The sequence below is a fragment of the Syngnathus typhle genome, linkage group LG17 (assembly GCF_033458585.1).
Source record: "Syngnathus typhle isolate RoL2023-S1 ecotype Sweden linkage group LG17, RoL_Styp_1.0, whole genome shotgun sequence".
NCBI lineage: Eukaryota > Metazoa > Chordata > Actinopteri > Syngnathiformes > Syngnathidae > Syngnathus > Syngnathus typhle.
In genome coordinates this window covers 2,739,191-2,762,435 of record NC_083754.1, presented here as the reverse complement: position 1 = coordinate 2,762,435, position 23,245 = coordinate 2,739,191, and the positions used below count along the sequence as shown (strand labels likewise).

At 42.0% G+C, this 23,245-nt stretch overlaps 2 protein-coding genes across 5 annotated transcripts; one reads left to right on the top strand and one right to left on the bottom strand.

Annotated features, from left to right (window-relative positions):
- Positions 1-116: 116 nt before the first annotated feature.
- On the bottom strand, positions 117-2,806 carry trappc5 (trafficking protein particle complex subunit 5). 3 transcript variants are annotated; one of them, XM_061302485.1, is made up of 4 exons: positions 2,665-2,806; positions 1,875-1,965; positions 1,132-1,404; positions 117-1,049 (listed from the first exon to the last, which is right to left on the bottom strand). In XM_061302485.1, the coding sequence occupies exons 2-4, from the start codon at positions 1,911-1,913 to the stop codon at positions 753-755; spliced, it is 609 nt and encodes a 202-aa protein (XP_061158469.1). In that variant the 5' UTR covers positions 1,914-1,965; positions 2,665-2,806; the 3' UTR covers positions 117-752. The 3 variants fall into 3 exon arrangements, with proteins under 3 accessions (XP_061158469.1, XP_061158470.1, XP_061158471.1); XM_061302486.1 differs by having other exon boundaries at positions 1,875-1,946; positions 2,665-2,805; XM_061302487.1 differs by lacking the exons at positions 1,875-1,965; positions 2,665-2,806 and adding an exon at positions 1,700-1,866.
- Positions 2,807-2,840: 34 nt separating this feature from the next.
- wizb (WIZ zinc finger b) lies at positions 2,841-17,846 on the top strand. Of its 2 annotated transcripts, XM_061302482.1 has the most exons (17): positions 2,841-2,982; positions 3,476-3,669; positions 4,128-4,311; positions 4,497-4,572; positions 4,924-5,063; positions 5,139-6,434; positions 6,503-6,910; positions 7,027-7,416; positions 9,460-9,594; positions 10,383-10,892; positions 10,961-11,389; positions 11,465-11,962; positions 12,073-12,606; positions 12,692-12,903; positions 13,988-14,288; positions 14,668-14,833; positions 14,922-17,846. In XM_061302482.1, the coding sequence occupies exons 2-17, from the start codon at positions 3,559-3,561 to the stop codon at positions 15,253-15,255; spliced, it is 5,724 nt and encodes a 1,907-aa protein (XP_061158466.1). In that variant the 5' UTR covers positions 2,841-2,982; positions 3,476-3,558; the 3' UTR covers positions 15,256-17,846. The 2 variants fall into 2 exon arrangements, with proteins under 2 accessions (XP_061158466.1, XP_061158467.1); XM_061302483.1 differs by lacking the exon at positions 14,922-17,846 and having other exon boundaries at positions 14,554-14,693.
- Positions 17,847-23,245: the final 5,399 nt, after the last annotated feature.

Here is a 23,245-nt window from a genome sequence, read left to right as displayed (position 1 = left end):
TGATGAATAAAAATAATAATTCAGAAGTAATATTTTCCAGAAATGTTGCAGTGAGGCATTCATCAATGTGGACTGCTTCATCAAGTTAATAATATGAATAAATTGCTTCAATAAAATATCTCACATAACATTATTTATATAGACAAATACAATAATACAATACAATATTGAAACAATCACAAGAGATGTAATCAGTGTGGTACAAATTGGAATTTTGCATGATGTACAGTAGGACATGATGACTATAGACTTAGAAAATTGAACCAACTTAAAGCATCTTTTGTTTTGGATGTTGTCCATGCCTATCACAAGCCATTTTGCACATTGCAAATTTATGTGCGTTGGCGCATCGGGTAAAACCGTGCAGCCTTGGTTTATTAGCCTGTCAGGTAGAACTTGTCGAAACAGGACAAGCAGTGTGCACCATTAAGACGATTAATTCCCCAACCATATATCCTAGATCAGGGTGACAACTGCAGCTGCTTTCTACAAAAGTGAAGCCATTGAGTCTCCGGCATCCCATCTCAGTTATGAAATCAGAAGCTGGTAAATTTCCTGGTCCACTTCAACTCCCGTCTCGCATCGGTATGTCGGCTTGGATGTGAAAGAGGCCGCAGTTTCTTATAACAAAGTAAAATAGGAATAAATCTTTAGGTGACTCCAACATAAAGACCTGCAAGACTGTACAGAGTTAAATTGTGGTCCTGCATTGAACAAAACAAAACAAACTTCCCTGGTTTCTCCCGCTGTCCTTATCTGCCATCTAAAGCCTTGTCCCGGGTTATGACTGACTCATTAAACTTGATCATGAGTGTGGTGCCTTTGTGCCAGTGAGCCGTGACCTTGGCGGGGAAGCCGCTATGTGTGAGGATGGCCTCCACGATGCCTGCAGTAAAGGCGGCGCAGTTTAAGCTACTGTTCTCTTTGGGCACGGAGATGTAAGCATTGATGAGGGGCTCCTTTTCGATGATGTAGTAAGTCTTGTCATCGTCGTTGGCCTGCTCCAGCTTGTCAGCCTCCTTCCCAAACAAAGACTTCCATACATTCACCTGCAATGAAAATAGTGTACAACTTCAACTTCGTTGTTTAAAGAGAGTTAAAATCACAGTAGCAGCACGGAAATGTACCAACCTTGATGAAGAGTAGCATGTTGAGCACTTTTGTCTCCCTCTTGCCATTCTTCTCCCTCAGCACAAGGACATCCAGTATGCCAGCTCCAACACTTTGCCCCATGTCAGCCAGGCGTGTCTGCAGTTCCGAAACGGAGTACACCCGACTCTGACAGTACTGGACCATCTCGGAGAACAGCAACGCAAACGCACTGATGCTGACTTCGGTCTTTGGTCGGGTCAAGGGTCGCTCCAGGATGGTGGATTTCCCTCGTGTGAACCGGGTGTCCATTTTCTGTAAACCACAGATTTATGGTAAGGATTATGACTTAAGGATCTGCAACGTCTCATGGAAATGTAATTTTAAATGCACACAGCTCAGAAAAACAGTCAGGGATGCTTTCGGTTCATTCTGAAAGTGCATATCAAATCAATAATAATAATAAATGAAATTTTAGATTGGAAATCGAATACATTATTTGAGAACCTTTTCAAAATGATCATGTTCATTACACGTCAGACTTTCCATAACAACGTGCTAACTGTGTTTTTTATCATTGTTGCATTCCAATAGCTCAGTCGAAGCTTACCAGCCGGGTGTTAGCTATCTAGCTAGCTGTCGTTTGCCCGAAATGAAAAACAGTAACAGCTTTTTCCGGAGTGGAGCCACAAATGTCTATTATTTATTAATAGTCCTCAGTATGTAGTAATAATGAAATTGGATAACTCAATGTATTTGGGGAGCAGTTTAAAAGACAAACTAACCGTATTGCTTTCTTCTTCGTTGGGCTTGTCTTGTGACATTTCTTCATGCGTTTATAAACTGCATACCGCCACCTACAGTTGCAGATGGAGACTGCAACATCAAAACAAATGTGATGTACCTTGTGATATAGCCAGAGGCATTTTGCTGTTCACATTGTGTAGTTTAATTGTATTTTATTACGATTAATGTGTCATGGCAAGTTATTTTCGCATAACACGTTTTATAATAGAAGCCACTGTGCTGCTATAATGGATCAACAGACAGCGCACACTAAAGTAAAAAATGAAATAGGCAAGTATATCAAATGTTACAATGTTTTCAGCAAATTCTCAGGCTCCAATTAAACTTTTCATACTTGAGAACAAAACAACTCCTGGTACTGGCCACTAGGATTCGCTAAAAGACTACTTAAAGTCTCATATTACATTCATTGAGTTCCAGTATTTAGCGAAATTAATTATGATGTCAATAATATTAAAAACTGTAGACACCTGCTATTAGATTTGTAATGAGTAAAACACACGGGAGTCATTTTTCAATAGCGGTAAAGCAAGCAAAACCAATGCTACTGAAAATTAATAACATACAATTGCAAAAATGTAGATTCTGATTTTTCTGACCTTCAATATCGATTAAGTTGATTAAATAATCCACTTCAGTATACAAACTACCATAATATCCACAGCGAAGCGCTATTATTACACATTATACATTTATTTTAAAAAAGCGTAAATGTAGAAAATACGGATCTATTACTAATTTTCGTGCATGGAAGGAACGAGTAAAAACCTTTTCCAGTGAAAGTCAATAAACTTGCTACTGGAGGGCGACCCCAACTTCTTCTCGTCACCTCCCAGTTGATGTTACGTACGCGCCGCCACCGCCGTGGCGTGCCTGCAAATAATAACATGGAGTCCTGCGCCTGGTGGCTGCCAGGTAGCCATGCAAAACATCCCCGAAACACTTCAATCCGTGCATGTTAGCAGCCAGAGGCTTGTAGCGTGCATCGTCTCCGGGGTGTCAAGCTTCCTGCTCGGTCTTCAACTATGACGAGCGGCGCTTAGACTGCGACTCCTTCCCCTGGATCAGCAAACCGGGCCGATATCAGTGAGTATTTTCCGGGTGAAATTGTCGCCGATGAATATTTCCGTTTTTAAAAAGCACCGTGCAATGCATCGTAGTTCTTGGATTGACCTGTCAACGACCGATCAACAACACCGGCCACGTTCTTACTGGGGGCTAACACAAGCCGCTGCACCTTTTGACGTCTGGGCTATTTTCTCAGCGACTCTAAAGGGACAGAAAGGACGTGGGCCTGGGAATAAACGCCACACCTTTATGTAACCATTCGGCCACCCTGCCTCGTTTTTAAAAAAAGCAGACGTGTTGTGAAAATGGGTCAGACAGGCCTATACAGCAAGCTGCAGCTAAAACATGAACATTCTGCAACACTGCAATCGTTTGCATTGTCACACAATGCTGCTTTGAACACACACTCACTGCACTTTTGTCATGCAAGTGAATGCAATCGGTGTTGAGCAATGTATGAAAGCGCAAACTGTAACTTATCACCTTTTTCTTCCTGTTTGGATGTTTGCAGAAGACAAGGAGGAGTGCACAATGTAGGCAGTTTGGTCAACAGTGGGACTCCATTCTGTTCTCTGGGGTGGGGGGGGGGGGGCGATGGAACCTGAAGGGCAAACCCTGACCCCAGGGACCAGCTATGTGCCCCCACCTTTGAACTCTGCACAAAAGCCTGTCACCTCAGCCTTTCTTAATTGCACCTTACAGCAGGTAAAAACATCATGTCAGTCTCCAATAATGTTTTTTTTATGCGTCATGTGACTGAATTATCAAAAATGGCGCCCGAATAACAAGCGTGAATATGCCTCAGGTTCAAATTCTGCCCTGGGTACAAACCTGTTTCTATTAACAATAGTGGAAGATTATCAAAACAAGAAAGCTAGTCTTGGTGAATGCTTTTGATCCAGAGAATTGCTTGGATTATATTTCCCCTGTCGGACCGCATATTTCTTGGTTGCTAGGCAGAACTTGTAAAGCCCAATCTTTTGTGCCCCAGTGTCCAGTCACACTTGTTGGGCTGGTTAAATGAAAAACTCTCTGCACAAATCCTATGCTCATTTATACATATTAGTTTTGTTATGTAATCCATCCATTTTGGATCCTGAATACAAAAGGAAATAAAAAATGCCATATGATACTGTGACGTTTTTTTTTATTCTCGCAACTAGTCCTCATGTTCCTCCGATGTGAGCGACAAACCGACGTCAGGCTCACAAGGTCACAATGGAGATGAGGGTCCCGAGCAGACCCAAGTCTCCGAGCACAGTGCAGATCCAGTGAGGAGATTTAGGTCCTCCGCTTTTCCTTCCTCTCCGAGCTGGGACTCCGACTCGGAGAAAGAAACACTTGACGGTAACGCATGATTTTTCCATATCGTTTTGCAACTTTGTAGTCAAGCCAAGCAAATCCAATCATTGTCGTTTTAAATGTGACTCAGTCTGCTCCTAGTCTAAAGTCTCTCATCTCAGTTCTCGCTCTCTTAGAAGACAAATGTAGTTTTGACTGTTCTGTGGTTTGTGTGTGCTGTTATATGTCAGAGGAGGAGCTGCAGCATTTTTCTAACCCTCATGGTCTGGCTGCTCACAGCCCAGGATCTCCTTCCTCTGGACCCAGGTGAGGAAGGTGGTACTGTGGTGTACTATAACATACACAAAAGTCTTTTTCTTCTTTTTTAACGTACACAAAGATTTTGCAAAATGGCCACATCGGTAAAATAACATTCACTCTCAGTCATGATCTTGTATTGATGACTGAAAAGTTGGGATGGACCTCTTTGTAAATCATTTTAGTCAGCAGGGGTTCAGGTCTGGACTTTTGTTGCCAGTTCAGGTGTGGAAAATGTCTCATCCTCCATAAAGCACCCTTTCACTATCTTACCATAATTACTCTTTCTGTCATTTCTAGTATAGCAGTTCACACACTTTTTTTTTTTTTAATAAAATATTTCTTTTGGGTGCTGTCCAGGGTCGATTGTGAGGACGACAAAGAACCTGGAGAACTGCAGCGATTGGAGCATGAGGCTAGTCTGTCTGTCTCTGGGCAGGAAAGTAAAGAAAGCACAAAAGGAGAAGAACCAAATCCATCTCAGCTTGGCCCAACACTCTGTAAGTACCCACATGGCTGAACAAAATCTGTTTATCACACTTCTCTTTTTCCCATTCACAACTTTTGCTTCACAGTAGGAGGTAGCCGTGACTGTAACATATCTGAGGTCGGCCTCTGCGAAATAAAACCAAATGACGCTTGCCTGTCGGAGAAGGATACAGACAAAGGAAAGGAAGAGGGAAACCATCCTAAGGAGCTTGATGTGTACACCTTCACGGGAGAGTCTGACCTTGAGAGTCTCCCTCCTGCCTCCTGGCCTCACTCTACACACTTCCAAAAGTGTAGGAAGAAGGGAGTCCTACTCGGGGCCTTCACCGGAACCTTACTACAAACATCTCCACGAGGCGGGAGTCCTCAAAGATCAATAAATACCGAATTGGCAAGGTCGTCGCATTTTGATGATTTGGGGAATGAATTAGTAGAAGATCCGACCGTGATCAGAGACGGAGAAGAAAAAGTAGATGAGCAGGGTAGGGATATTTTCACCTGCGTGGAATGTAGCATATATTTCAACAAACAGGTCCATCTAAAGGAACACATGATCGAGCACCGTCAAACAGGTGAAGAAGCTTCCCGGTGTTATCAGTGTAGCGAATGCGGATGGGACCTACCTGATTCTCTCGCACTAGCCGATCACCAAAGGAGACACCAGGAATCCCGCGTCAAGATCACCACAGAAATCGACAAACTGAATGAACTTGAGAAGGCCCAAAAAAAAACGGACGTTAAAGTTGTAAAGCACGAAAGTCCGCTTCCTACTCCTGGCAAGGTGTCAGACACTTGTCCGCTTCCATACCAAGCTCCGATATCACCATCAGATGAGGGTCACGTGGCTCTTGAATCAAACACTCCTCAAAGTCCTCCAGGTTCTCTTGGAACCACATTCCAGCCCCGGGCTGTTTTGTACCGCCGGCGTTTTGTTTGCACCCAATGTAACTTCAGCACAAGAACCTCCCAAGCGCTTGCTAATCACACCAAGACACACATGAGAAAAAAATCATCTGTCGTTTTTAAGTCCAGCTCTTCTTCTGATTCCCCATCATGTTCATCTCCTCTGACAAAAAGACAGAGGAAACAGGTCCACTCTGGACCGGACTCCATTTGCAGGACACAAGTTGATTCTGAGTCAAACCATTTGTCTCTCGAGCATGTATTGGATTCCAACTGCTCTGACTCTTTATCCCCGCCCAACTCATGTCCAACTAAAGTCCATCAAGGACTTGAGGCCTCTGAGAATGATCTCACAGCAACCCTCAGATGTAATAAGAACAGGAGGTTCAGTAGGAGAGCAAAATTTGGGTCCAGACCAAATGAGGACGAAAGCCCAGAGATTGACCCTGAGAAGGTTGTCGTGAAAGAATCGGATCCAGGTGAGACTCCAAAAAGTAATCTGAAGAGAAATTTCGAAAGTCTAAACTGTTTCTCTTTTTTGACGCAGACGAGAGTCCGGATCGACTACGTGTTTCGATTTCGCCCCAGATTCGTTTTAAGGAAAACAATGAGCAGGAGGAGGAGATTAGCGGAAATGTTTTTGTTTTAAAAAAAAGCAAGCACCTCATAGAAATTGACAGCGATGATGACGACGAACCCATGCGGCACTACCTCTCCGGGGACATCTTGGATGAAGTAGAAGATGACCTCGATGAGATGTCGGACGCTTTGAAAAATGTCGAGAGGAAATGCCCCTACTGCCCTGATCGATTCCATAACGGCATCGGCCTCGCCAATCACGTGAGGGGCCACCTGAACCGGGTTGGCGTCAGCTACAATGTCCGCCATTTTATATCTCCGGAGGAGGTCAATGCAATTGAGAAGCGCTTTTCCTATCAGAAGAAAAAGAAAAAAGGTCAGCTTCTTATTCAAGATTTTTTTTTTCTTAAATGTTATTTCAGTTATTTAATACTGGACAGGAACAGGAATTGGTTTCGCTACTACAACACTTTTTTTTTTTTTCCTCCACAGTGGCCAACTTTGATCCATCCACTTTCAGTGTGATGCACTGCGAGTTCTGTAGCGCCGGCTTTGACACCCGCGCCGGCCTGTCTAGCCATGCCCGGGCGCACCTCAGAGATTTTGGCATCACTAACTGGGATGTTACCATCTCACCCATCCACATCCTGAGAAAACTGTTCTCCAGCAGACCGGACCTTGTAATCCCCACAGCTCCCCCGCGGAGCTCTGTTCTGGAAGAGGATGAAGAAGAAGAAGAAGAAGAGGAGGAGGAAGAGGATGGGATCATTGAGGTTAAGATGGAAGAGGAGACGAGTGAGAGGAGGATAGACGATGCTTCTCCTGTTTTTCTGTCGTCTGGATCTCCTGGAAATTTGAATGAAGAGGAGGATGTAAAAAAAGGTATTGTCTTTTTGTCAGTCCCAAAATATGCATGTTAGCGTCGCTGATGTCAACATTGGGTGAAAGTTGTAAAGCTCACACCTCATGTTCTAATTTCCGCAGTCCCTTCATCTTTGCTATTGGCTTCTTGGCAGCCAAGCTGAATAGTTTTTTTTTTCCCCCAGTCTATTCATCAATTGTGAAAGGACAACCAGTTCTTGGTCATGTCACTTTTGTGCTATTTTTTTCCCCGCTTGATGATGGCAGGCTTCAGTGATTTCCATGGTGTATACCGTAATTTTCGGACTATAAGTCGCACCGGAGTATAAGTCGCACCAGCCATAAAATGCCCAAAAAAGTGAAAAAACAACATGTATATATGTATATAAGTCGCTCCTGAGTATAAGTCGCCCCCCCCCCCAAACTATGAAAAAAAACCGCGATTTATAGTCCGAAAATTACGGTAGTCATATTTTTTTTCAGTTGAATTGAAATTATTAACCTTAGCCACACAAAAAAAAAATGTCATATGAAAAGGTAGTCTAGGTTTTTGTCATTTATTTGTGGGCCAAAAATTTGTCATGTGACACTTGACATGTGTCATGGAACCAGTGGATTTTAATGAGGTCTGGATGAAGCTGTGGGAAATGTGACCTCAGATGCATGCATGGGGTTCACCTGTCACTTTTAATGCTGAATCAAAACAGAGGTGTCTGACCCGGGTGTCACCCTGTGCGCGCGGGCGCGCGCGTGTGACAAAAAAGTGCACGAGAAGAGAGGGAGGCTGGAAGAAGTGTGGTGAGAAAGTCTCCCGATGCCCGTAGATGTGGCACTCCTCTCGGTGCGTTCCGTTCATCCCAACCTCCGCCTCCTCTCGATTGGTCACGCCTTAGCTCAGCGGTGCATATGGGGGCAAAATGGCTGCTTCCACCTCCCTGCAGACCCAAACAATAGCGGAAAAACGGTCTGGCTCCGATGCGCTGCAGTCGCGGACCGGTGAGTAGCGCTCGGTTCCGACTCCGCGTGCTCTCGGTTCTCACGGCGGCGATGCACCCGCGCGTCTCGAGCCGCATCCCCCCGTGCCATTGTCGGGTGGACAAGAGCCATTAAAAGTGTCAAAAAAAATGCGCGTCTGTCTCGCAGGTGACCCGCACGTCAAAGCGCGTTAAGCAGATCACTACCGATGTCTAAAATCGGGGTGTAGGTCGCATGATAATCGCTGGATAGGTCGTTGTTTGCAGTTCTACGAGTCGGTCCATTTCGATCATCCCTAAAATGACCTCCGGTTGCCCAATCTTCGCCATTTTACTTCGCTTTGATTTTCTTAAGAGGATGTGCTGTGATTCCATTGCGTGGAAGCATCTCGTGATGATCGGATGCTAACTTCGTGCACTTATTTGAACCCAACTCACACCACGATCCCGATGGAACTTTATTTGCGGGGGGGAGGATTCCAAAAGTGGAGCGGTGTACTTTGCTCCACGCTGGAAGAGAATGAGTTCATTCGTCTGCACCCCCCGGAGGTGTCACATCGATGCTCCATTACAGTCAAGAGATGAGGGGCGCCCGCCCCGCCCACCAGACAAAAAGCTTTGTCTGTCTCCACGTCACTTTTGATTCACCCATTTGTCGCAGAAAACTGCAGCAGACCTGCATTTGAGACATCAGCTATGCTTTTTTTTTTTTTGCACAGATTCTTCTCATCACTTGAATATATAAAACAGCGTGGTGCTATTTTAAAGCCTGAGGTCATTTTCCTGCTGCCAAGGTTGTGTTTTGGTTTCTTCCCGCGGTGTCATGTGTGCACTTGACACACAAAGAGACCTTCTTGAATGAATGTATTGTCTTCAGATGATGACTTTTTATCAGGACTTATCGGGTCTTCAACACAACATCAGTCGAATAACATCTCATATAGTTCTTATTTACTTTTATCGTTTATTTAACAACAAAGATAACATGCAGGAGAAATAAAATCAGAGCTTGCCCCCCTGAATGCAACCGGGATTATTTTTCTTCTCATTTTTTCAACGTTGGATTTCTACGCCGTCTGTTATATTGTAGGTGACGGTGAGGGTGAAGAAGAGGTTGAGCCTGAGCACCTGGCTGGCGATGGCCTCAGCTCCAGCCCGAAGAAAACGCGCCTGCAGAGCGGAGACGAGGATTGCCTCTTTGCAGGGGAAGATGAAGACACCAAAGGTGATGGAGAAACTTATTGTTTTTTATAAAAGCTGCATTTGCCTTTAATATAATAATAAATTGGTAAATAAAGTCAAAGGGGACCTTAATTTGTTTTGTAAATTTTCAATCAGAGATTTTATATGAAAAACAAAAGATAGCCTTGACTAAATGGACATTGCATGAAACATTTTCTTAGCTTCCAAACTCGTTTGACATGAGCTCAGTGAAGGGAGACATTAATATAGAGCACCATCATTTTTTGGCACTCTTCCATCAGAAGATTGACGCAACGACATGCCATTTTAAAAATTCTTTTCGGGAAAGGAATCACTGTTATTCTGTTTCGTTTAGAGATAAGGTCATCTTTCAGCTGTTTACTGTTGCTGCTTCTTCCTCATAGTTGAATCCATTTGTAGTTTATACTTTGTCAAGGTCTTTTTTTTTTTTTTTTTTTTTTTAAATCATGCTCAATTTCAAGTCTCATTAGTTCTTTTAAGTCATGCAGTGAAACAAACCGAAATGAGTTATTTGCTTCTTCTGTGGTGGTTCTACTGGTCATTCATTTTTAGCATGGAATGAAACTGGATTAAAAAAAAAAATCATCTTGCTTGTCTATTTAGGGCCTTTGCTGTTTTACGGTTCTGCATCTGGTCAAACTGGAAATGTTTCGATTGCCTGACATGTAAAATATGTTCTAGTGACACGTCAGTAAATTTTTCCACAAGCCTCATTCATTGTTCTGGCATACCCAACAAAAGCTGTAACTTCATAATTCATGGAATCTCCCTTTTTTTTTCTTCTTCCAGTTCATGACTTGAAGTGCGAATTGTGCGGCGCTCAATTTGACAACAGGCGCGAGATGTCCAACCATGCTAGCTCTCACCTGCAAGAATCCATCGACCTCCTCCACCACCAAACCTCCAAAGACAGCCAGATGAACTCACTTGACCTGGATTCAACCAAGAGTTCCTCTCTGTTTGACTCGGAGAACCCCGAGGACGGAGAAGACTCTGACGAGAAACCGATAGCCCTTTCCGTTTTAACCAAAGCAGTTAAAGCGATGTCATCCCCTTCCTGTTCAACACCTACTCCTTCTCCCGGTGGCTCTCCGATGTTAGCTCACGGGAGTTCTCCAACCTCAGTTGTGAGGAAAGCCCCTATTTCCTCTTTACTGCCGGTTTCTTCTCCTTTACGCTTGACGGAGCACAAAACGGGCGGGATGAAAACCTTGACGTCTAACCTCTTAACATCTGCCACCGTCTCACCATCCAAACCGATCTGGGCTCCGCATGAAAACGATGCTCCTCTCAACCTCAGTAAGTGTCTTGACTGTCCTTCATATGTTCTTTGGCATTGGATGAAAAATATCTTTGTGAATACGCAGCCCTCGAAATGGAGCCGAGCAAAGACATCGTTTGTCAGCTGTGCGGCGCCTGGTTCGAGACTCGCAAAGGTTTGTCCAGCCATGCCCGGGCTCACCTGCGCCACTTCGGGGTGGAGTACTCGGAATCCAAAGGTTCTCCCATCGCTCTCCTCAATCAGCTCATGGACTCGGACGACTTCAAGCACAAAGCCGGTGAATTCCAGCTTGACACTGAATCCCGGAGTATTCCTAGCACGCTGTCCTCCCCAAAGAAGGCAATGCTCCCTTCCTCCTCTCCATCCCTACTGTATAAGGTGACAACAGTCGGAGGCGGGTCGACCTCCAAAGCTACCTCTCCCTCATCCTTCGGCCCGCCTGCCAAGCGTCTCAAATCATCTTCCATGCAGGTCTTCCGCCTCAGCACCGGCGAGATCATGAGTCTCCCGCAGAGTGAGTTTAATATCGCTGGATTCATTGACGATATCAAACCCGTGCCATTTTCAATTTCCTTTTCTAATTGACCAGGTGAACCTACAAAGGAAATAGGCTGCGAGTTCTGCGGGGAATATTTCGAGAACCGTAAGGGACTGTCCAGCCACGCTCGCTCCCACTTGCGCCAAATGGGTATCACCGAGTGGTCGGTCAACGGTTCCCCGATCGACACGCTGATGGAAATCATCTCCAAACGTGGCTTGCCTTGCGCCCGTCCTTTAAAATCTCACAAAACTCCCCCTCCGACCTCTCCCGGCCCTCCTCGTTCCCCTCTCTCCACCTGTTCCTCGCCGTCGGCCGTCCTCGGACGACTACCTTTCGCCTGCTCCTCAAGTCCTTCCCGGCAGTCGGGTTCCAAGTTGAATTTGACTCCGGCCATGTCGTCAAGCGGACTGATCCTCAAGCTGAAGCCTGAACCGGTGCAGCTTGAGGTCACGTCTCCTGAAGCCATGGGCGGTTGTGGAGGTCCTTCTGCAGATCCTCTCCATTCCAGCTGGCGCATCTCCGACAGTGCGTTCCCTCTCAACTTGGGTAAGTTTGATCATCTAAGCTTTGTATACCAGCGACGAGAATACTCGTGACGCAGGATCTTTGTCATTGTGGGTACATCTACTTCCTGTCTCTCTCTGGTTTCACCGCAGCTATGTCTCGCGAGGTGGAACCTACAAGAGATATTCGCTGCGAGTTCTGCGGGGAGTATTTCGAGAACCGAAAAGGTCTCTCGAGCCACGCTCGGTCCCATCTACGCCAAATGGGCATTACGGAGTGGACGGTCAACGGATCCCCCATTGACACCCTAAGGGTGATTATGCACAAGAGAGGCTTACATTTGTCTCCTCAGTCTGAGGGAGAGAAGAAGGATGGTGCCAAAATTCCCTCATGGGCCAACGCAACCAAAAGTACCGGGGGTTTGTTTATCTCTGGCTACCAGTCGTCCAAGTTCTATAAATCCCCTCTTAGCACGCCATCGTCAGGGTCGAGGTTTTCGAAGCAAGGTCTGAGTTCCGCGGGGCCGTTAGATACCTTACCGAAGATTGTCAGGATCTCCCCGCTAGGAAAACAATCCGAAGAATCCGAGTCTACGGATACTTCTCATCAAAGCAAGACGTTCTCACCACTGCCGCACGACTTCCCTTTGAAAAAAAAAGCCTCCCCTGACAAGTATGTCCGGAAGGGTACGTGAGATTTCTTTTTTTCAAAAACTACTTGTGACGGTTCTTCTTGTCAACGAGTTGGCCTTCTCTCGTCTTGTATCATCAGACCCAAGCTGTGAGCTGTGCGGCTTCTACTTTGAAAACCGCAAAGCGCTGGCGAGCCACGCACGAGCCCACCTCAGGCAGTTCGGGGTGACCGAATGGTGTGTTAATGGATCCCCCATCGAGACACTGAGCGCATGGATTCACAGCAGGCCGCAGAAGGTTTTGGAAATGCATCGGAGCTACATGCAGAGTAACCGCCCAACTTCCAAGAGGGTAAGACCAAGGCTTTAGCTCTTGGACTTTATTAAAAGCATCTTACCTATTGCAAGTTCTGGAAAAAAAAAAGTAGACAAACGACAAAACGAAGCTGCTCAGATCCGAACCCACTGAAGTGCTCATCTGACGCTCTCGGTTCTCTGTGTTTCTAAATAGCCCTCGAATGCTTGGAGATCTAACATGCTTCAGCTGGTGCTTTGACAGGCTTTGTGTGTCTTGGAACACATCAGCTTTAATGTAGATCTTTACATCTCGCAAACATCACTGAGGAGACAGATGCCAGCACAAGTGAGCTATTGACTCCATAGTTACCATGGCAACCAGGGTGCCTTGCAGCTTATGTTTCATCTTCACATAAATTATGGTTTGCTGTTGATTTTTTTTTGGAGGGGGGGGGGGGGGAGGTTTTTCTTCTCTCCTGAATTATGTTTTGGCGCATTTGCGTCACTGTCACACCTTTTGCCCAAACTGATGTGACACGCATACAGAATAGAATAGAAGTCATTGTGTAGCGAATAGCTTGACATAAAAATAGAATCCAATTTTATTGTCACCGTCACAAGAACATTGAAAACTCAATTTAATAAATGAAATGAGCAGGTTGTGTCCCATTGTTTTCTGAAATGAAAGCACAAAGCAAATAATTAATAAAAAATAAATACAGATAATCCATATTTATGACAATTGCTATTCAGAAGGTATCGGTGGTCCATCAACTGCCTCCTTTTGATGTGCCATTGCAGCTGCTCCACTCAGCCCCTCCCAGATGACTAAGCCATTCACTCTAAGATTGAGTCTGTCCAGACATGCAAGAGCGAAAAATCATTTGTAAGCATAGGAGGAGCTCTTTGTTCGCTACGATGACAGACAGGTAGAGTCTCGGCATCACTGCAGATGTCACGTTATCATTTTCTTCCTCTCTTCCCTCTGCAAAAGCCACATCCTGCGTCAACCAGTTATTGGGGGTCTAGCTCCGCCCCCTAACACAAGTGTACCTTTCGCTAAAGGGATGCAAATTCGATGAAAAGCCGTACTTTGAATTTAGAACGGAACAAAATCGACTTTTCCCCCTTTCTTGCAGAAGAGCACCTCGCCTCTCCCTGCATCAACAGCTTCAGATCATACCTTCCCCTTCTCCCAGAAGGCCTCCTCTTCATCCTCTTCATCCTCCTCCCAATGGTCTTCTGCTTTGGCCGTGAACCTGGTGCGTCCGCTAAGCCGTGAGCTAGGCCGGGGCTCCTGCAAGGCTTCAGAGAACGAAGGAGGTCCCAACTTTCGAGCTCCTCACATCAGCAGCAGTCCCAGCCTGTCGCGGCTTGTCAGTAGCCTTCCGCTTCAAGCACAGGTGGCTCGCAGTGAACTCAACGTTCGCCTACCCAGAGGTAAAAAAAAAAAAAAAAAAAAAAGTTTTATTTCGATTGTATGACTCTTTTAACACAAATCCCGCAATTAGCCTCCTTTTACAAAAGCAGGATTTTTTTTTTTTACAAGTCTATATATAGCAACACAGCATCCTGCACTCAGATATTTAAAATACAGCGTCTGCTTTAATATAAAATAAAAATAAAATAAAGCAAAATAATAAAATTAAATAAAAATAAATAAATAATAATGACGGGTTTATTACCGTAATTTCCGGACTATAAGTCGCACCGGAGTATAAGTCGCACCGGAGTATAAGTCACCCCCCCACCCAAACTATGAAAAAACCCCGCGACTTATAGTCCGAAAATTACGGTAATTAGCGTCCCCTCCTCACAGTTTTTGAACGTCGGCCCCTGAAGCACCCATCCTGCGTGGAGGGAACTGAGAGGGACAGCGGCCCCGCCAAGCCCCCACGCACAAGCACAGTTCCTGCTTTAGTGCCAAAGCCGCCTGCCTACCCTCTGGTCAAACTGGTGGGCAAGTTCTACACCCTCAAGTGCCGGTGAGTGGAGAATTCCCCCAAAAATTATACGAAAAAATTAGTGTGACAATGAATCAATCCCAGGTCACTTATATCCTTGCACTGTCAGATTCTGCGAGGTGGAGTTCCACGGTCCGCTTTCGGTGCAAGAGGACTGGATCCGGCATCTCCAGCAACACATCCTCAAGATGAACTACGGCCAGCCTGTTAAATCCAAAACAGACTGCGCTGAAGTTACGGCCGACGAGCCGGCCCCAGTCAGCCGGGCTTCGGCCGCCAGCACCTCCTCAACGACCTCCATCACTCCCACCCTGACTCGCTCCATCGCTTCCGACAGCCACTCGCCTGAGCCTCCAGCAGAACTTACCACGAACCGGATAGTCAAGATCTCCGAGGAATCGCTCCCCCCGGCTCCTCTCCCCCTCCCTGCCCAGGTGGTGTAAGCTCATCTCTCTTTCTTCTTTTCCTGCCTTTTGACTTTCTTGTAGTCCATCTGTCGCTCTCCTTGAAAGGGGAGTGCTCCCTTTCAACATTCGGCGAAGGCCAAAGAGCCCTTCTGAGCCCCGAGCACCTTTTGAAGCAGCTCTTTAGACTGTTACAAAAAAAATCGCGTTACCATGGGAACGTAACTCTCCTGGCTTAAGGGTGATTGCAGCCAAGGTTATACGGAGATATTGTTATGCCTTGTTTTTAATGAATGTCCAGGTGTTGACGTGGACCATCGCTGTACCCCACCCACCCATTTATCGGGTGGCCAAAGGGTTTATTGCCCCCCTCATTGGTCTCAACCCAAAGGTCATGACTGAAACTAAAAGAGATTTCTTAATCCAGTCTTGCGATGGAGACTTTAAACATACTTTGTGTTAAAAAAAACATGAATGGCACTTTTGACATTGACACTGAGCACTTATGAAAATCATTTGATCGGGGTGAAATTTTGATTCATGTATCTTCTTTAAAGGAGCAAGAAATGGAAGCACACCCAAAAAGGGAAATTCATTTAATATTTAGCCCAAACTATACATTTTGCTTGAATGTAGCATAAAGCACTTGTTCGTACCTTTGTTTTTATAGACACACATTTAATCAATCAAAAAGTTTTACCACTGTAAAACATGGGGGCAAAACTGTGCAGATTTTTAAAAGTTATCCCTCTTTAGATTTTGGGGGTTGGGGGGGGGCTTTCAAAAAAAAAAAAAAAAAAAGGATATTCATGGTTTCTTTTAAAGTTAAGCTTCCATTTACGGTGTTACCATCTTCTTCCTGCCTTTTTATTTAGTATTTTATTTTTTAATATAACCCAAATAATTATTTATTTATTATGCGCCTGAATGTGGTAAGCTAGCTCATTATAGAAACTTAAATGGAACTTTTGGATTGTTTGGTAAATTGTGCACTTTTACACTAGTGCGACGTGTGTGTGTGTATGTGTGTACTTAACTGACCGGCCACAATATTAGGTACAGTCCACTTGCACAATCAATTAGGGTTCAAAAAGAATCTTTGACAACAGTTATATCGGCTTCCTATAGATCACGTTTATAATATTGCGACCGGTCAGTGTACATACATGTATACAAACAGGTTTTAACTCCTTCACTGCCATTGACGGCCATAGACGTCCATTTTAACTGGCCGTGAACGAGTTAAAAAAAACAAAAAGACAGAAGTAAAACTGTTAGGACATCTTTGTGACTTAAAATGTGTCCTACTGATTGTATGACGTAGGATCAGTATATGCATTGGGGTGTGCCAAAGAGTCTGTTTACTTCCTTGTCTTGCCTCTGTAAAAGCTGTTTACATTGGACCTGATGATGGAGGAAGCATTAAAGTTCCCCGAGGCTCCTCACTGAATAATGGACTGAACAAGGGGTGACCCGCCTCCTACCACTTTATTTGAAGGACACAGCCCTCCCAGTGAGACACCATGGGATTCATGTTAACAGGAGACAATTCCAATCCAAACATGAACAGAAAGCAAACTTCATTCCAAGACTCTGGTGAACTCTCAGCTCACAATCCAAACAGAAAAAATCTTTTTCAGAGTGTTCCTATCAACGCAAAAAGTGAACATTCGAAAAGTAGGCTGACACTTCAAAAGTTTGTTCCGGTGTTTTGCCCAATGTATAACATGACTGTTTGCTTCAAACGTTCCCCTTCCCTGTGTACGGAACATAGATACACACTATATAACTTCATGTACTTAAGAAGCTGTTGACACTACTTAGTGGAGCTGTTAGCAGTTCTACGCTGAACAAAAATAGCAATGTAACATTTTGGTTTTTGCTTCCATTTTTTTTTTAGGATCTGACCTCAAAGATGGATGAATTTCTATGTATACACAAAACGGCCATTTCTCTTTAAGTATTGTCCGCTAATGAAAATGATTTTTTTGATTTAAACAGATGTGTAAACGATTTTTGAGAGAAACGGGCCCGTTTGAATACATAGAAAAAGTCTTGGATCTCAGATCATAAAAAAAAATTGGAGCAAATCTAAAGTGTTATGTTTTTGTTTTTGTTTTTTTTTGTTCACTATATTAGCCAAGTAGTTGAAAAAATAATAATAATAAGTGATCTTAGTTCCTTTATTGTGATTTGATTTTAACCTCTGATTCTATGTATTTTATTTCTATGTGTATTTTCTGTACTTGCAGTCCTGCAAAGTGAATATTAGAAGATTTCTAAATTTTTAATCTGTTAGTTGCAGAAACTTTTGGTGCTGGTGGAAATGTTGCAAGGAAACTGTGTGATTGGGGGTAAGGAAAACATTTTTATTTTTATTTTACAGTGGATCAAAGCAGCCACAGAAGCTTTTAAATGGGACTACTTTGCACTCTTGCGTCACTGTATGAGCCTTAGTGTTCCCCATAAAAAAAAAAAAAGTGTGTGTTTGTGTGTGAGAGCGTGTGTGCAAACAGACAAAAGACAGCAGGAGACAAAAAGAGGTTTGACAGAGAAAACAATTGTTCTGTACAGTTTTAGGTGACTCAACTCCAGAACAAAACAATAAATGTGATTTCCGTTTCAGACAATGAATTTTTGATTTAGCACATCTTAATTTTGGTTTCTGTTGGACGCTAGGGGGCGATATATTATTGTATTTTCTTCAATGGTAATTGCAAATTCAGAAATATTATACACCAGGTTTTTTTCTTAGAAAAGATACACTAATGCCAACTGCCCAGAATACTTAAAAATGTTCACAATTTTCTAATTATTTTTGTAATTTAAAGCAGAGATCTTGTTTTTGCAGGCATTAGGTTATGCACAATATAAAAAGTCTACACACCCCTGTCCAAACGCTAGAGATGCTTTAAAAATAATCAATTTACTAAATTGAGAAAAAAAAAATCTTTAAGAGGAGAATTACAAATTAATGAGATAATCTAGATTTTTTTTTTTTTGTGCCAATTTCCGAGCTGGGCATTTGAATCAGGTGTGTTGTAGTCGATACAAATAAAAGTCCAAGACATTCAATGGACTACGGAACACAAAGAAAACAGTCAGTGAAGAATCAATGGCACTTAAGTGACATTACCAAGAACTGGATGTCCCTCTAAAATTATTGAAAATTTGAGAAGCAAACAAGTCAGGAAGGCTTCACAGCAAGTACTGGCTGTTAAGTACACGTAACAACATGTACCTCCAAACTTCGCCTTGGAAGTAAAAAAACATGCCGTGAGAAGACAAACGGATCATCGAAACTTCTTTCGGGGTGAATGAAAGGTCTTGAAATGATGTCAGGTGTGTGCTCAATTGGGATTGATTCATGGAGTTCCATCCAAAAAGCAATCAACATCTTTAGAATTATGAAAAGATCACCATCTGCTGTTTTTGCTGTTTATGTTCATTTTGAGTCAAATCCTTTTCTGCAACACACAACGCAACGTGACGCAATAAGACCGTGTGTGCATTGAGGGCATCGTTTGAAATTGGTTACTCGCTGGCTTAGTGAGGCGACAAACCTGCCTGACAGACCGACCTCAATGAACTTACCTCATACCTAATGACATCAGCCGCCTTTATCCAAAGGCTCGCAATACCCCCGTGAGATCAATTCTTATTGCGTGTGCCTTTCGAAAAAGCAATTATGTTCTCATCAATGATTGAGGAGCTGTAAACAAATGCATGTTTGACTCCCCAAACCATTCATAGATTTCCCCCGGGGCTTTATCGATTTATTTCATCCATATACTTGATTTATTTCCGTCAGCGATTGCTGTAGTTTAACTTGAAAGATTCCAGGAAAAGAAAATAGCGGGGTGTCAAAATTGCTTCTCCAGCTTGTTTTGCTTGGACTTTCTGAAAAGTGTTGCTTGGAGTTGGATATGATGATATCATTTATTTATTTTATTTTTTTATTCTGGCAAACTATAATTTAAAAATAACAGTATTTGAATTTGTCATTGATTTTTTTTTTTTATATATATGTTTTAAATTGTGGTTCTCCCGGTCAGATATCTGTATTTAAATACCACATGGGTGATTTATAGTTTCTTGAAAAGAAGTCCTTCACAGTTGGATATTTAGTTTGGACTTTAAAAAGAGGAGATCAGTGGAACCATGCTGCTCCAGCTGCAGCTGCGGGATGTTTCTCGATCTACCCGCCAATATGAAAACACCTTAGGGAACAAAAATAGCAAAGACTTGTGCTTTTCAAGTAATATCCTCCAGTGTAAGAATACCAAAGCCTCGATGTAGTCGGAATGCTGATTTGTGCTCTTGAGTTTGTGAAACCACTAAACGTGAACTCTCGCAGAGGGAAATGGGAGGACTCATTAAACGTGCTGGCACTGGCAGAGTAAACGCTCATAAAATTGAATGTATAAACAACTTAGGTTCTGGGCACAAAATGCTCCTGCAAGGTCATAACACTTACTGGCCATCAAATGACACTACTGAATGTTTTCAACATCACTGCATATTACAGTGTCATGATTTTATTTTATTTTTTTAATGATATTTTTTTATTATCACCTTCACACTGTCCTTCACTTGATAAATTCAATATTTCCTTCTTGACTGTGGGTCTTCAAAGTCGATGATTTGGATAAAAAGTCCAACGGGAAATTGTTCGTATTCCTTGAAGATTAAATCTCTGGAACGGACTGCTGTCACATGGGTGTTCCAATTAAACCGATTGTTAGCTTAAAAGGTTCGAAGCAAACCACCCAAGAAGAATGCATTTGGGCTAACATCTGTCTCATATGATTTTTATATTTGACATGAAGGGGTCAAATGGGGTCAGATTTGGCGTCCAACTTTGAACCAATCGACAATCCGTGGATTGTTCTTGCTCACAGAATCAAGCATCACTCAAGGTCAGCTTTATTGAAATAAACAATGTGTGTTTTACAAGAATTACAACATGTTTCCTTTGAAATTACTAAGAATAGTCTCCTTTTAGAAGCCATTGTTTAATTAATGAAAGTTTCTCTTCGGAACTAACTTATTTTTAGAACTTCAGGCTTATCTTGTCTATCCATTTGGTCTGTTTTATGTCTGACTCGGAAGGAGCTGAAACACTGAGCAGAAATGGCCTAAAAGTCCATCGCTGATCTTCTCCTGGAACCTCCAGTCATCATTTATCATGGTAAACTCCAACAGTATGTGAGTGGGCTGAGATGTTTCACATTTTGCTTGAATCCTAACACAGTATCGTCCTTTACTAAAGACAAGTAAAATACAATAAAATAGCAAATGAATTGTTGATATTATGAATTTCTATTTGGAGCACAATAGCTTTGCTCTCAGACAGAGCAGCTTACATTAAACCATTCAAATGTTTTGTCTAATGGACGAAGGTGACTGACTCCATAAATGCATTAAGGACATGGAGTAGATTTGGAAACCAGCCAAATGTTAACTGAGGTGGTAGAAGTACTGAGTGCATTCTGGGCATAAATAGAAGAGCAGATAACGGTGCTTCTTTCAAACAACAACAAAAGAACATTTGAAGAACCGATTCAATTGATGTGCTTGAATAAAAGCCACCAGCCTTAGTTTAATTTAATCTTAATTAAGATTAAGGATGAAGTCAGGAGAAAGTTCTAATTGCGGAGTGCCTCAAGGCTCTATCCTTGGACCAATATTATTTAGGCTGTATTTTTACAAAACACAATATTGTGTTTTTTTTTTCATTGTGCTATGTAAATAAATACTGTATATACAATTCCCTTTTTACAAACTTGGCATGTCCGCCACAAAACTTCTTTGCACACAGCTTTCCTCTTTTATTAACCTCCATAGTGCTTTAACTGAGAAAAGAAAATATTTTTCATGTCAGTCTTTGTTATTTTAAACCGAGAGCTAGCCTGCGGGTAAAAATATTCTTGGAATATAGTCTTGAGAAAAATTCCTCAACATATTTTGACAAAGTAAAAAGTATGAAAGTATTTCTACTATGTTACCTCCCTGCAATGATTTCAGGTCAACTATAAAAGTGATTGGTGTGTTGACCATTTTGCTGAGGTATTGACTTACCACTATAACGATCTCGGCCCGGATCTTAATTCCTGTAGCCGGAAATACATTAGTGTCTCATGGCAACTTTTTAATGGCTCTAATGACGGTTGATGTCCCCGAGAGCAGCAAAGGTTGAATGGCTTTCTTGGAACTGTGAGTCAGCGTGAGTGTTTGTTGTCATGAATGTGTGAAGACTTCCAACGCTGTCACCAGTCGAGATTTACTTTTTTGTTCATGTATTTATAGAACAACTCATCTCGCCCAAAGGAAAAATAACTAAATCTATTGCCACAGTAAATTTCAAGCACAGATATTTGTGTTCCCATTATTAACCGAACTGTAAATTCCGCTGAATTAAATTATCTTTGAACTGGAGCGATACATATATTTTTTATTGAAGAACTTAAAAAAATAACGGCTGGCTGTGTTGCAGAATCCTTTAGAAAATGTGTTTATTCTCGGTCCAATAAAAATAATCTTTCACAATCTCTTTCAGGCTTATATCTGACATCATCAGTTATAAACAAATAGATTTAAGAGTAAAACCAGCGTCCACATATTCCTGAGTTTATTCACAAAGACAAGTGAGTCATCTTGAACTTTCTTTCCCGGATTACATTTCCTTCTCTGGAAAGATTTTTCCTCTTTTGGACATTTTGCATGGCCACCAGCAAGAAGGAGGAATATTATGAAACTTTGTGGAAAAACATTTTTGTCAATTCCATGGTAAGACTGTATTTAATATTTTCAGCTGCCTGTTGACCTCAATTGAAGTGCCAAATTTTTCCTCCTTTTAACAGCGGAAGGGTTGGACTGAAATAACACGATGTCATCTAATGGCGCTTTCATGGATGCTTTCAATTTATATTTTCATTGAGATAAGTCTGTGAAAAAAACACTTAACACAGATCACAGTATTGACTTGTGCCCTGATTCTGTCACTAGTCAACTCTCTCATTTATTTATTTTTGTTTCACAAGCACTAGACAAGCCTTTTATATATTGTACGCACAACTTTCCCAAAATCCAAGATTTTTATTCCGATTTTATAAGTAAATAGAGCAGCGTTTCCATGAGCTAGTCTAAAAAGTATGAAATTAATCATTTTAGCCTTTAAGATATTTTGTGTCATTTATGTGATTTTGGCTGAAAGCTCCAAGAGGCATACCCGTCAAGCCCAAAAGAGAGTGAAGAAAAAAAATGTGCTGAGTGATTCCTCCAACTCTGACCCTCCCCTTTTTATCAACCCAAAAAATCTTGGAACCAGGTTACTGACTGACGGACTTATTGTTCCACATTGCAGAATGAGACACTGAGGACTTGATTGTGATCTCTTATAATGGTCTCATACAATGACACTTTTAATAGTCTTTTTTTTTTATTTTCTAGCTCCCCTTGGCTTAATAAAATATTTTCAACTTGAAGGTGCCCACCCATGCTGTTCTCTGTTATTTTTAGGGTATGCTGAGGAAACAAACAGATGATGTATTATATTTAAATGCCATTTCAAAACAATATACCAATAAATAACAAATTAAATGTGGTAATTTGGTGTGCGACAAAAACATGAAATGAACATTCAGCCGGCAATTTTGTAATTGGCTCTGGCAAAAATTCAATTATTTGTGATATTATAAGTTATAATTTAATGGTAAATTATTATTATATATTCTCATTTTATTTTTCAAATGTATAAAATAAAATAAAATAAAATAAAATAAAATAAAATAAAATAAAATAAAATAAAATAAAATAAAATAAAATAAAATAAAATAAAATAAAATAAAATAAAATAAAATAAAATAAAATAAAATAAAATAAAATAAAATAAAATAAAATAAAATAAAATAAAATAAAATAAAATAAAATAAAATAAAATAAAATAAAATAAAATAAAATAAAATGCTTTGTTCATGAACATTGCCTATATAGCTTAGATATTGACTGACATGAGAAACCCAAATTC

What these genes read in the sequence shown, in the direction of transcription:
- trappc5 (XM_061302485.1), bottom strand. Translation starts at nt 1,913, where the DNA reads ATGTCACAAGACAAGCCCAACGAAGAAGAAAGCAATACG. An exon ending in ACGAAGAAGAAAGCAATACG is followed by an intron (nt 1,405 to 1,874) that starts GTTAGTTTGTCT and finishes TGTGGTTTACAG; the next exon opens with AAAATGGACACCCGGTTCAC. An exon ending in ACATGCTACTCTTCATCAAG is followed by an intron (nt 1,050 to 1,131) that starts GTTGGTACATTT and finishes TTTTCATTGCAG; the next exon opens with GTGAATGTATGGAAGTCTTT.
- wizb (XM_061302482.1), top strand. Translation starts at nt 3,559, where the DNA reads ATGGAACCTGAAGGGCAAACCCTGACCCCAGGGACCAGCTATGTGCCC. An exon ending in CGTGAAAGAATCGGATCCAG is followed by an intron (nt 6,435 to 6,502) that starts GTGAGACTCCAA and finishes TTTTTGACGCAG; the next exon opens with ACGAGAGTCCGGATCGACTA. An exon ending in CAACGTTCGCCTACCCAGAG is followed by an intron (nt 14,289 to 14,667) that starts GTAAAAAAAAAA and finishes CCCTCCTCACAG; the next exon opens with TTTTTGAACGTCGGCCCCTG.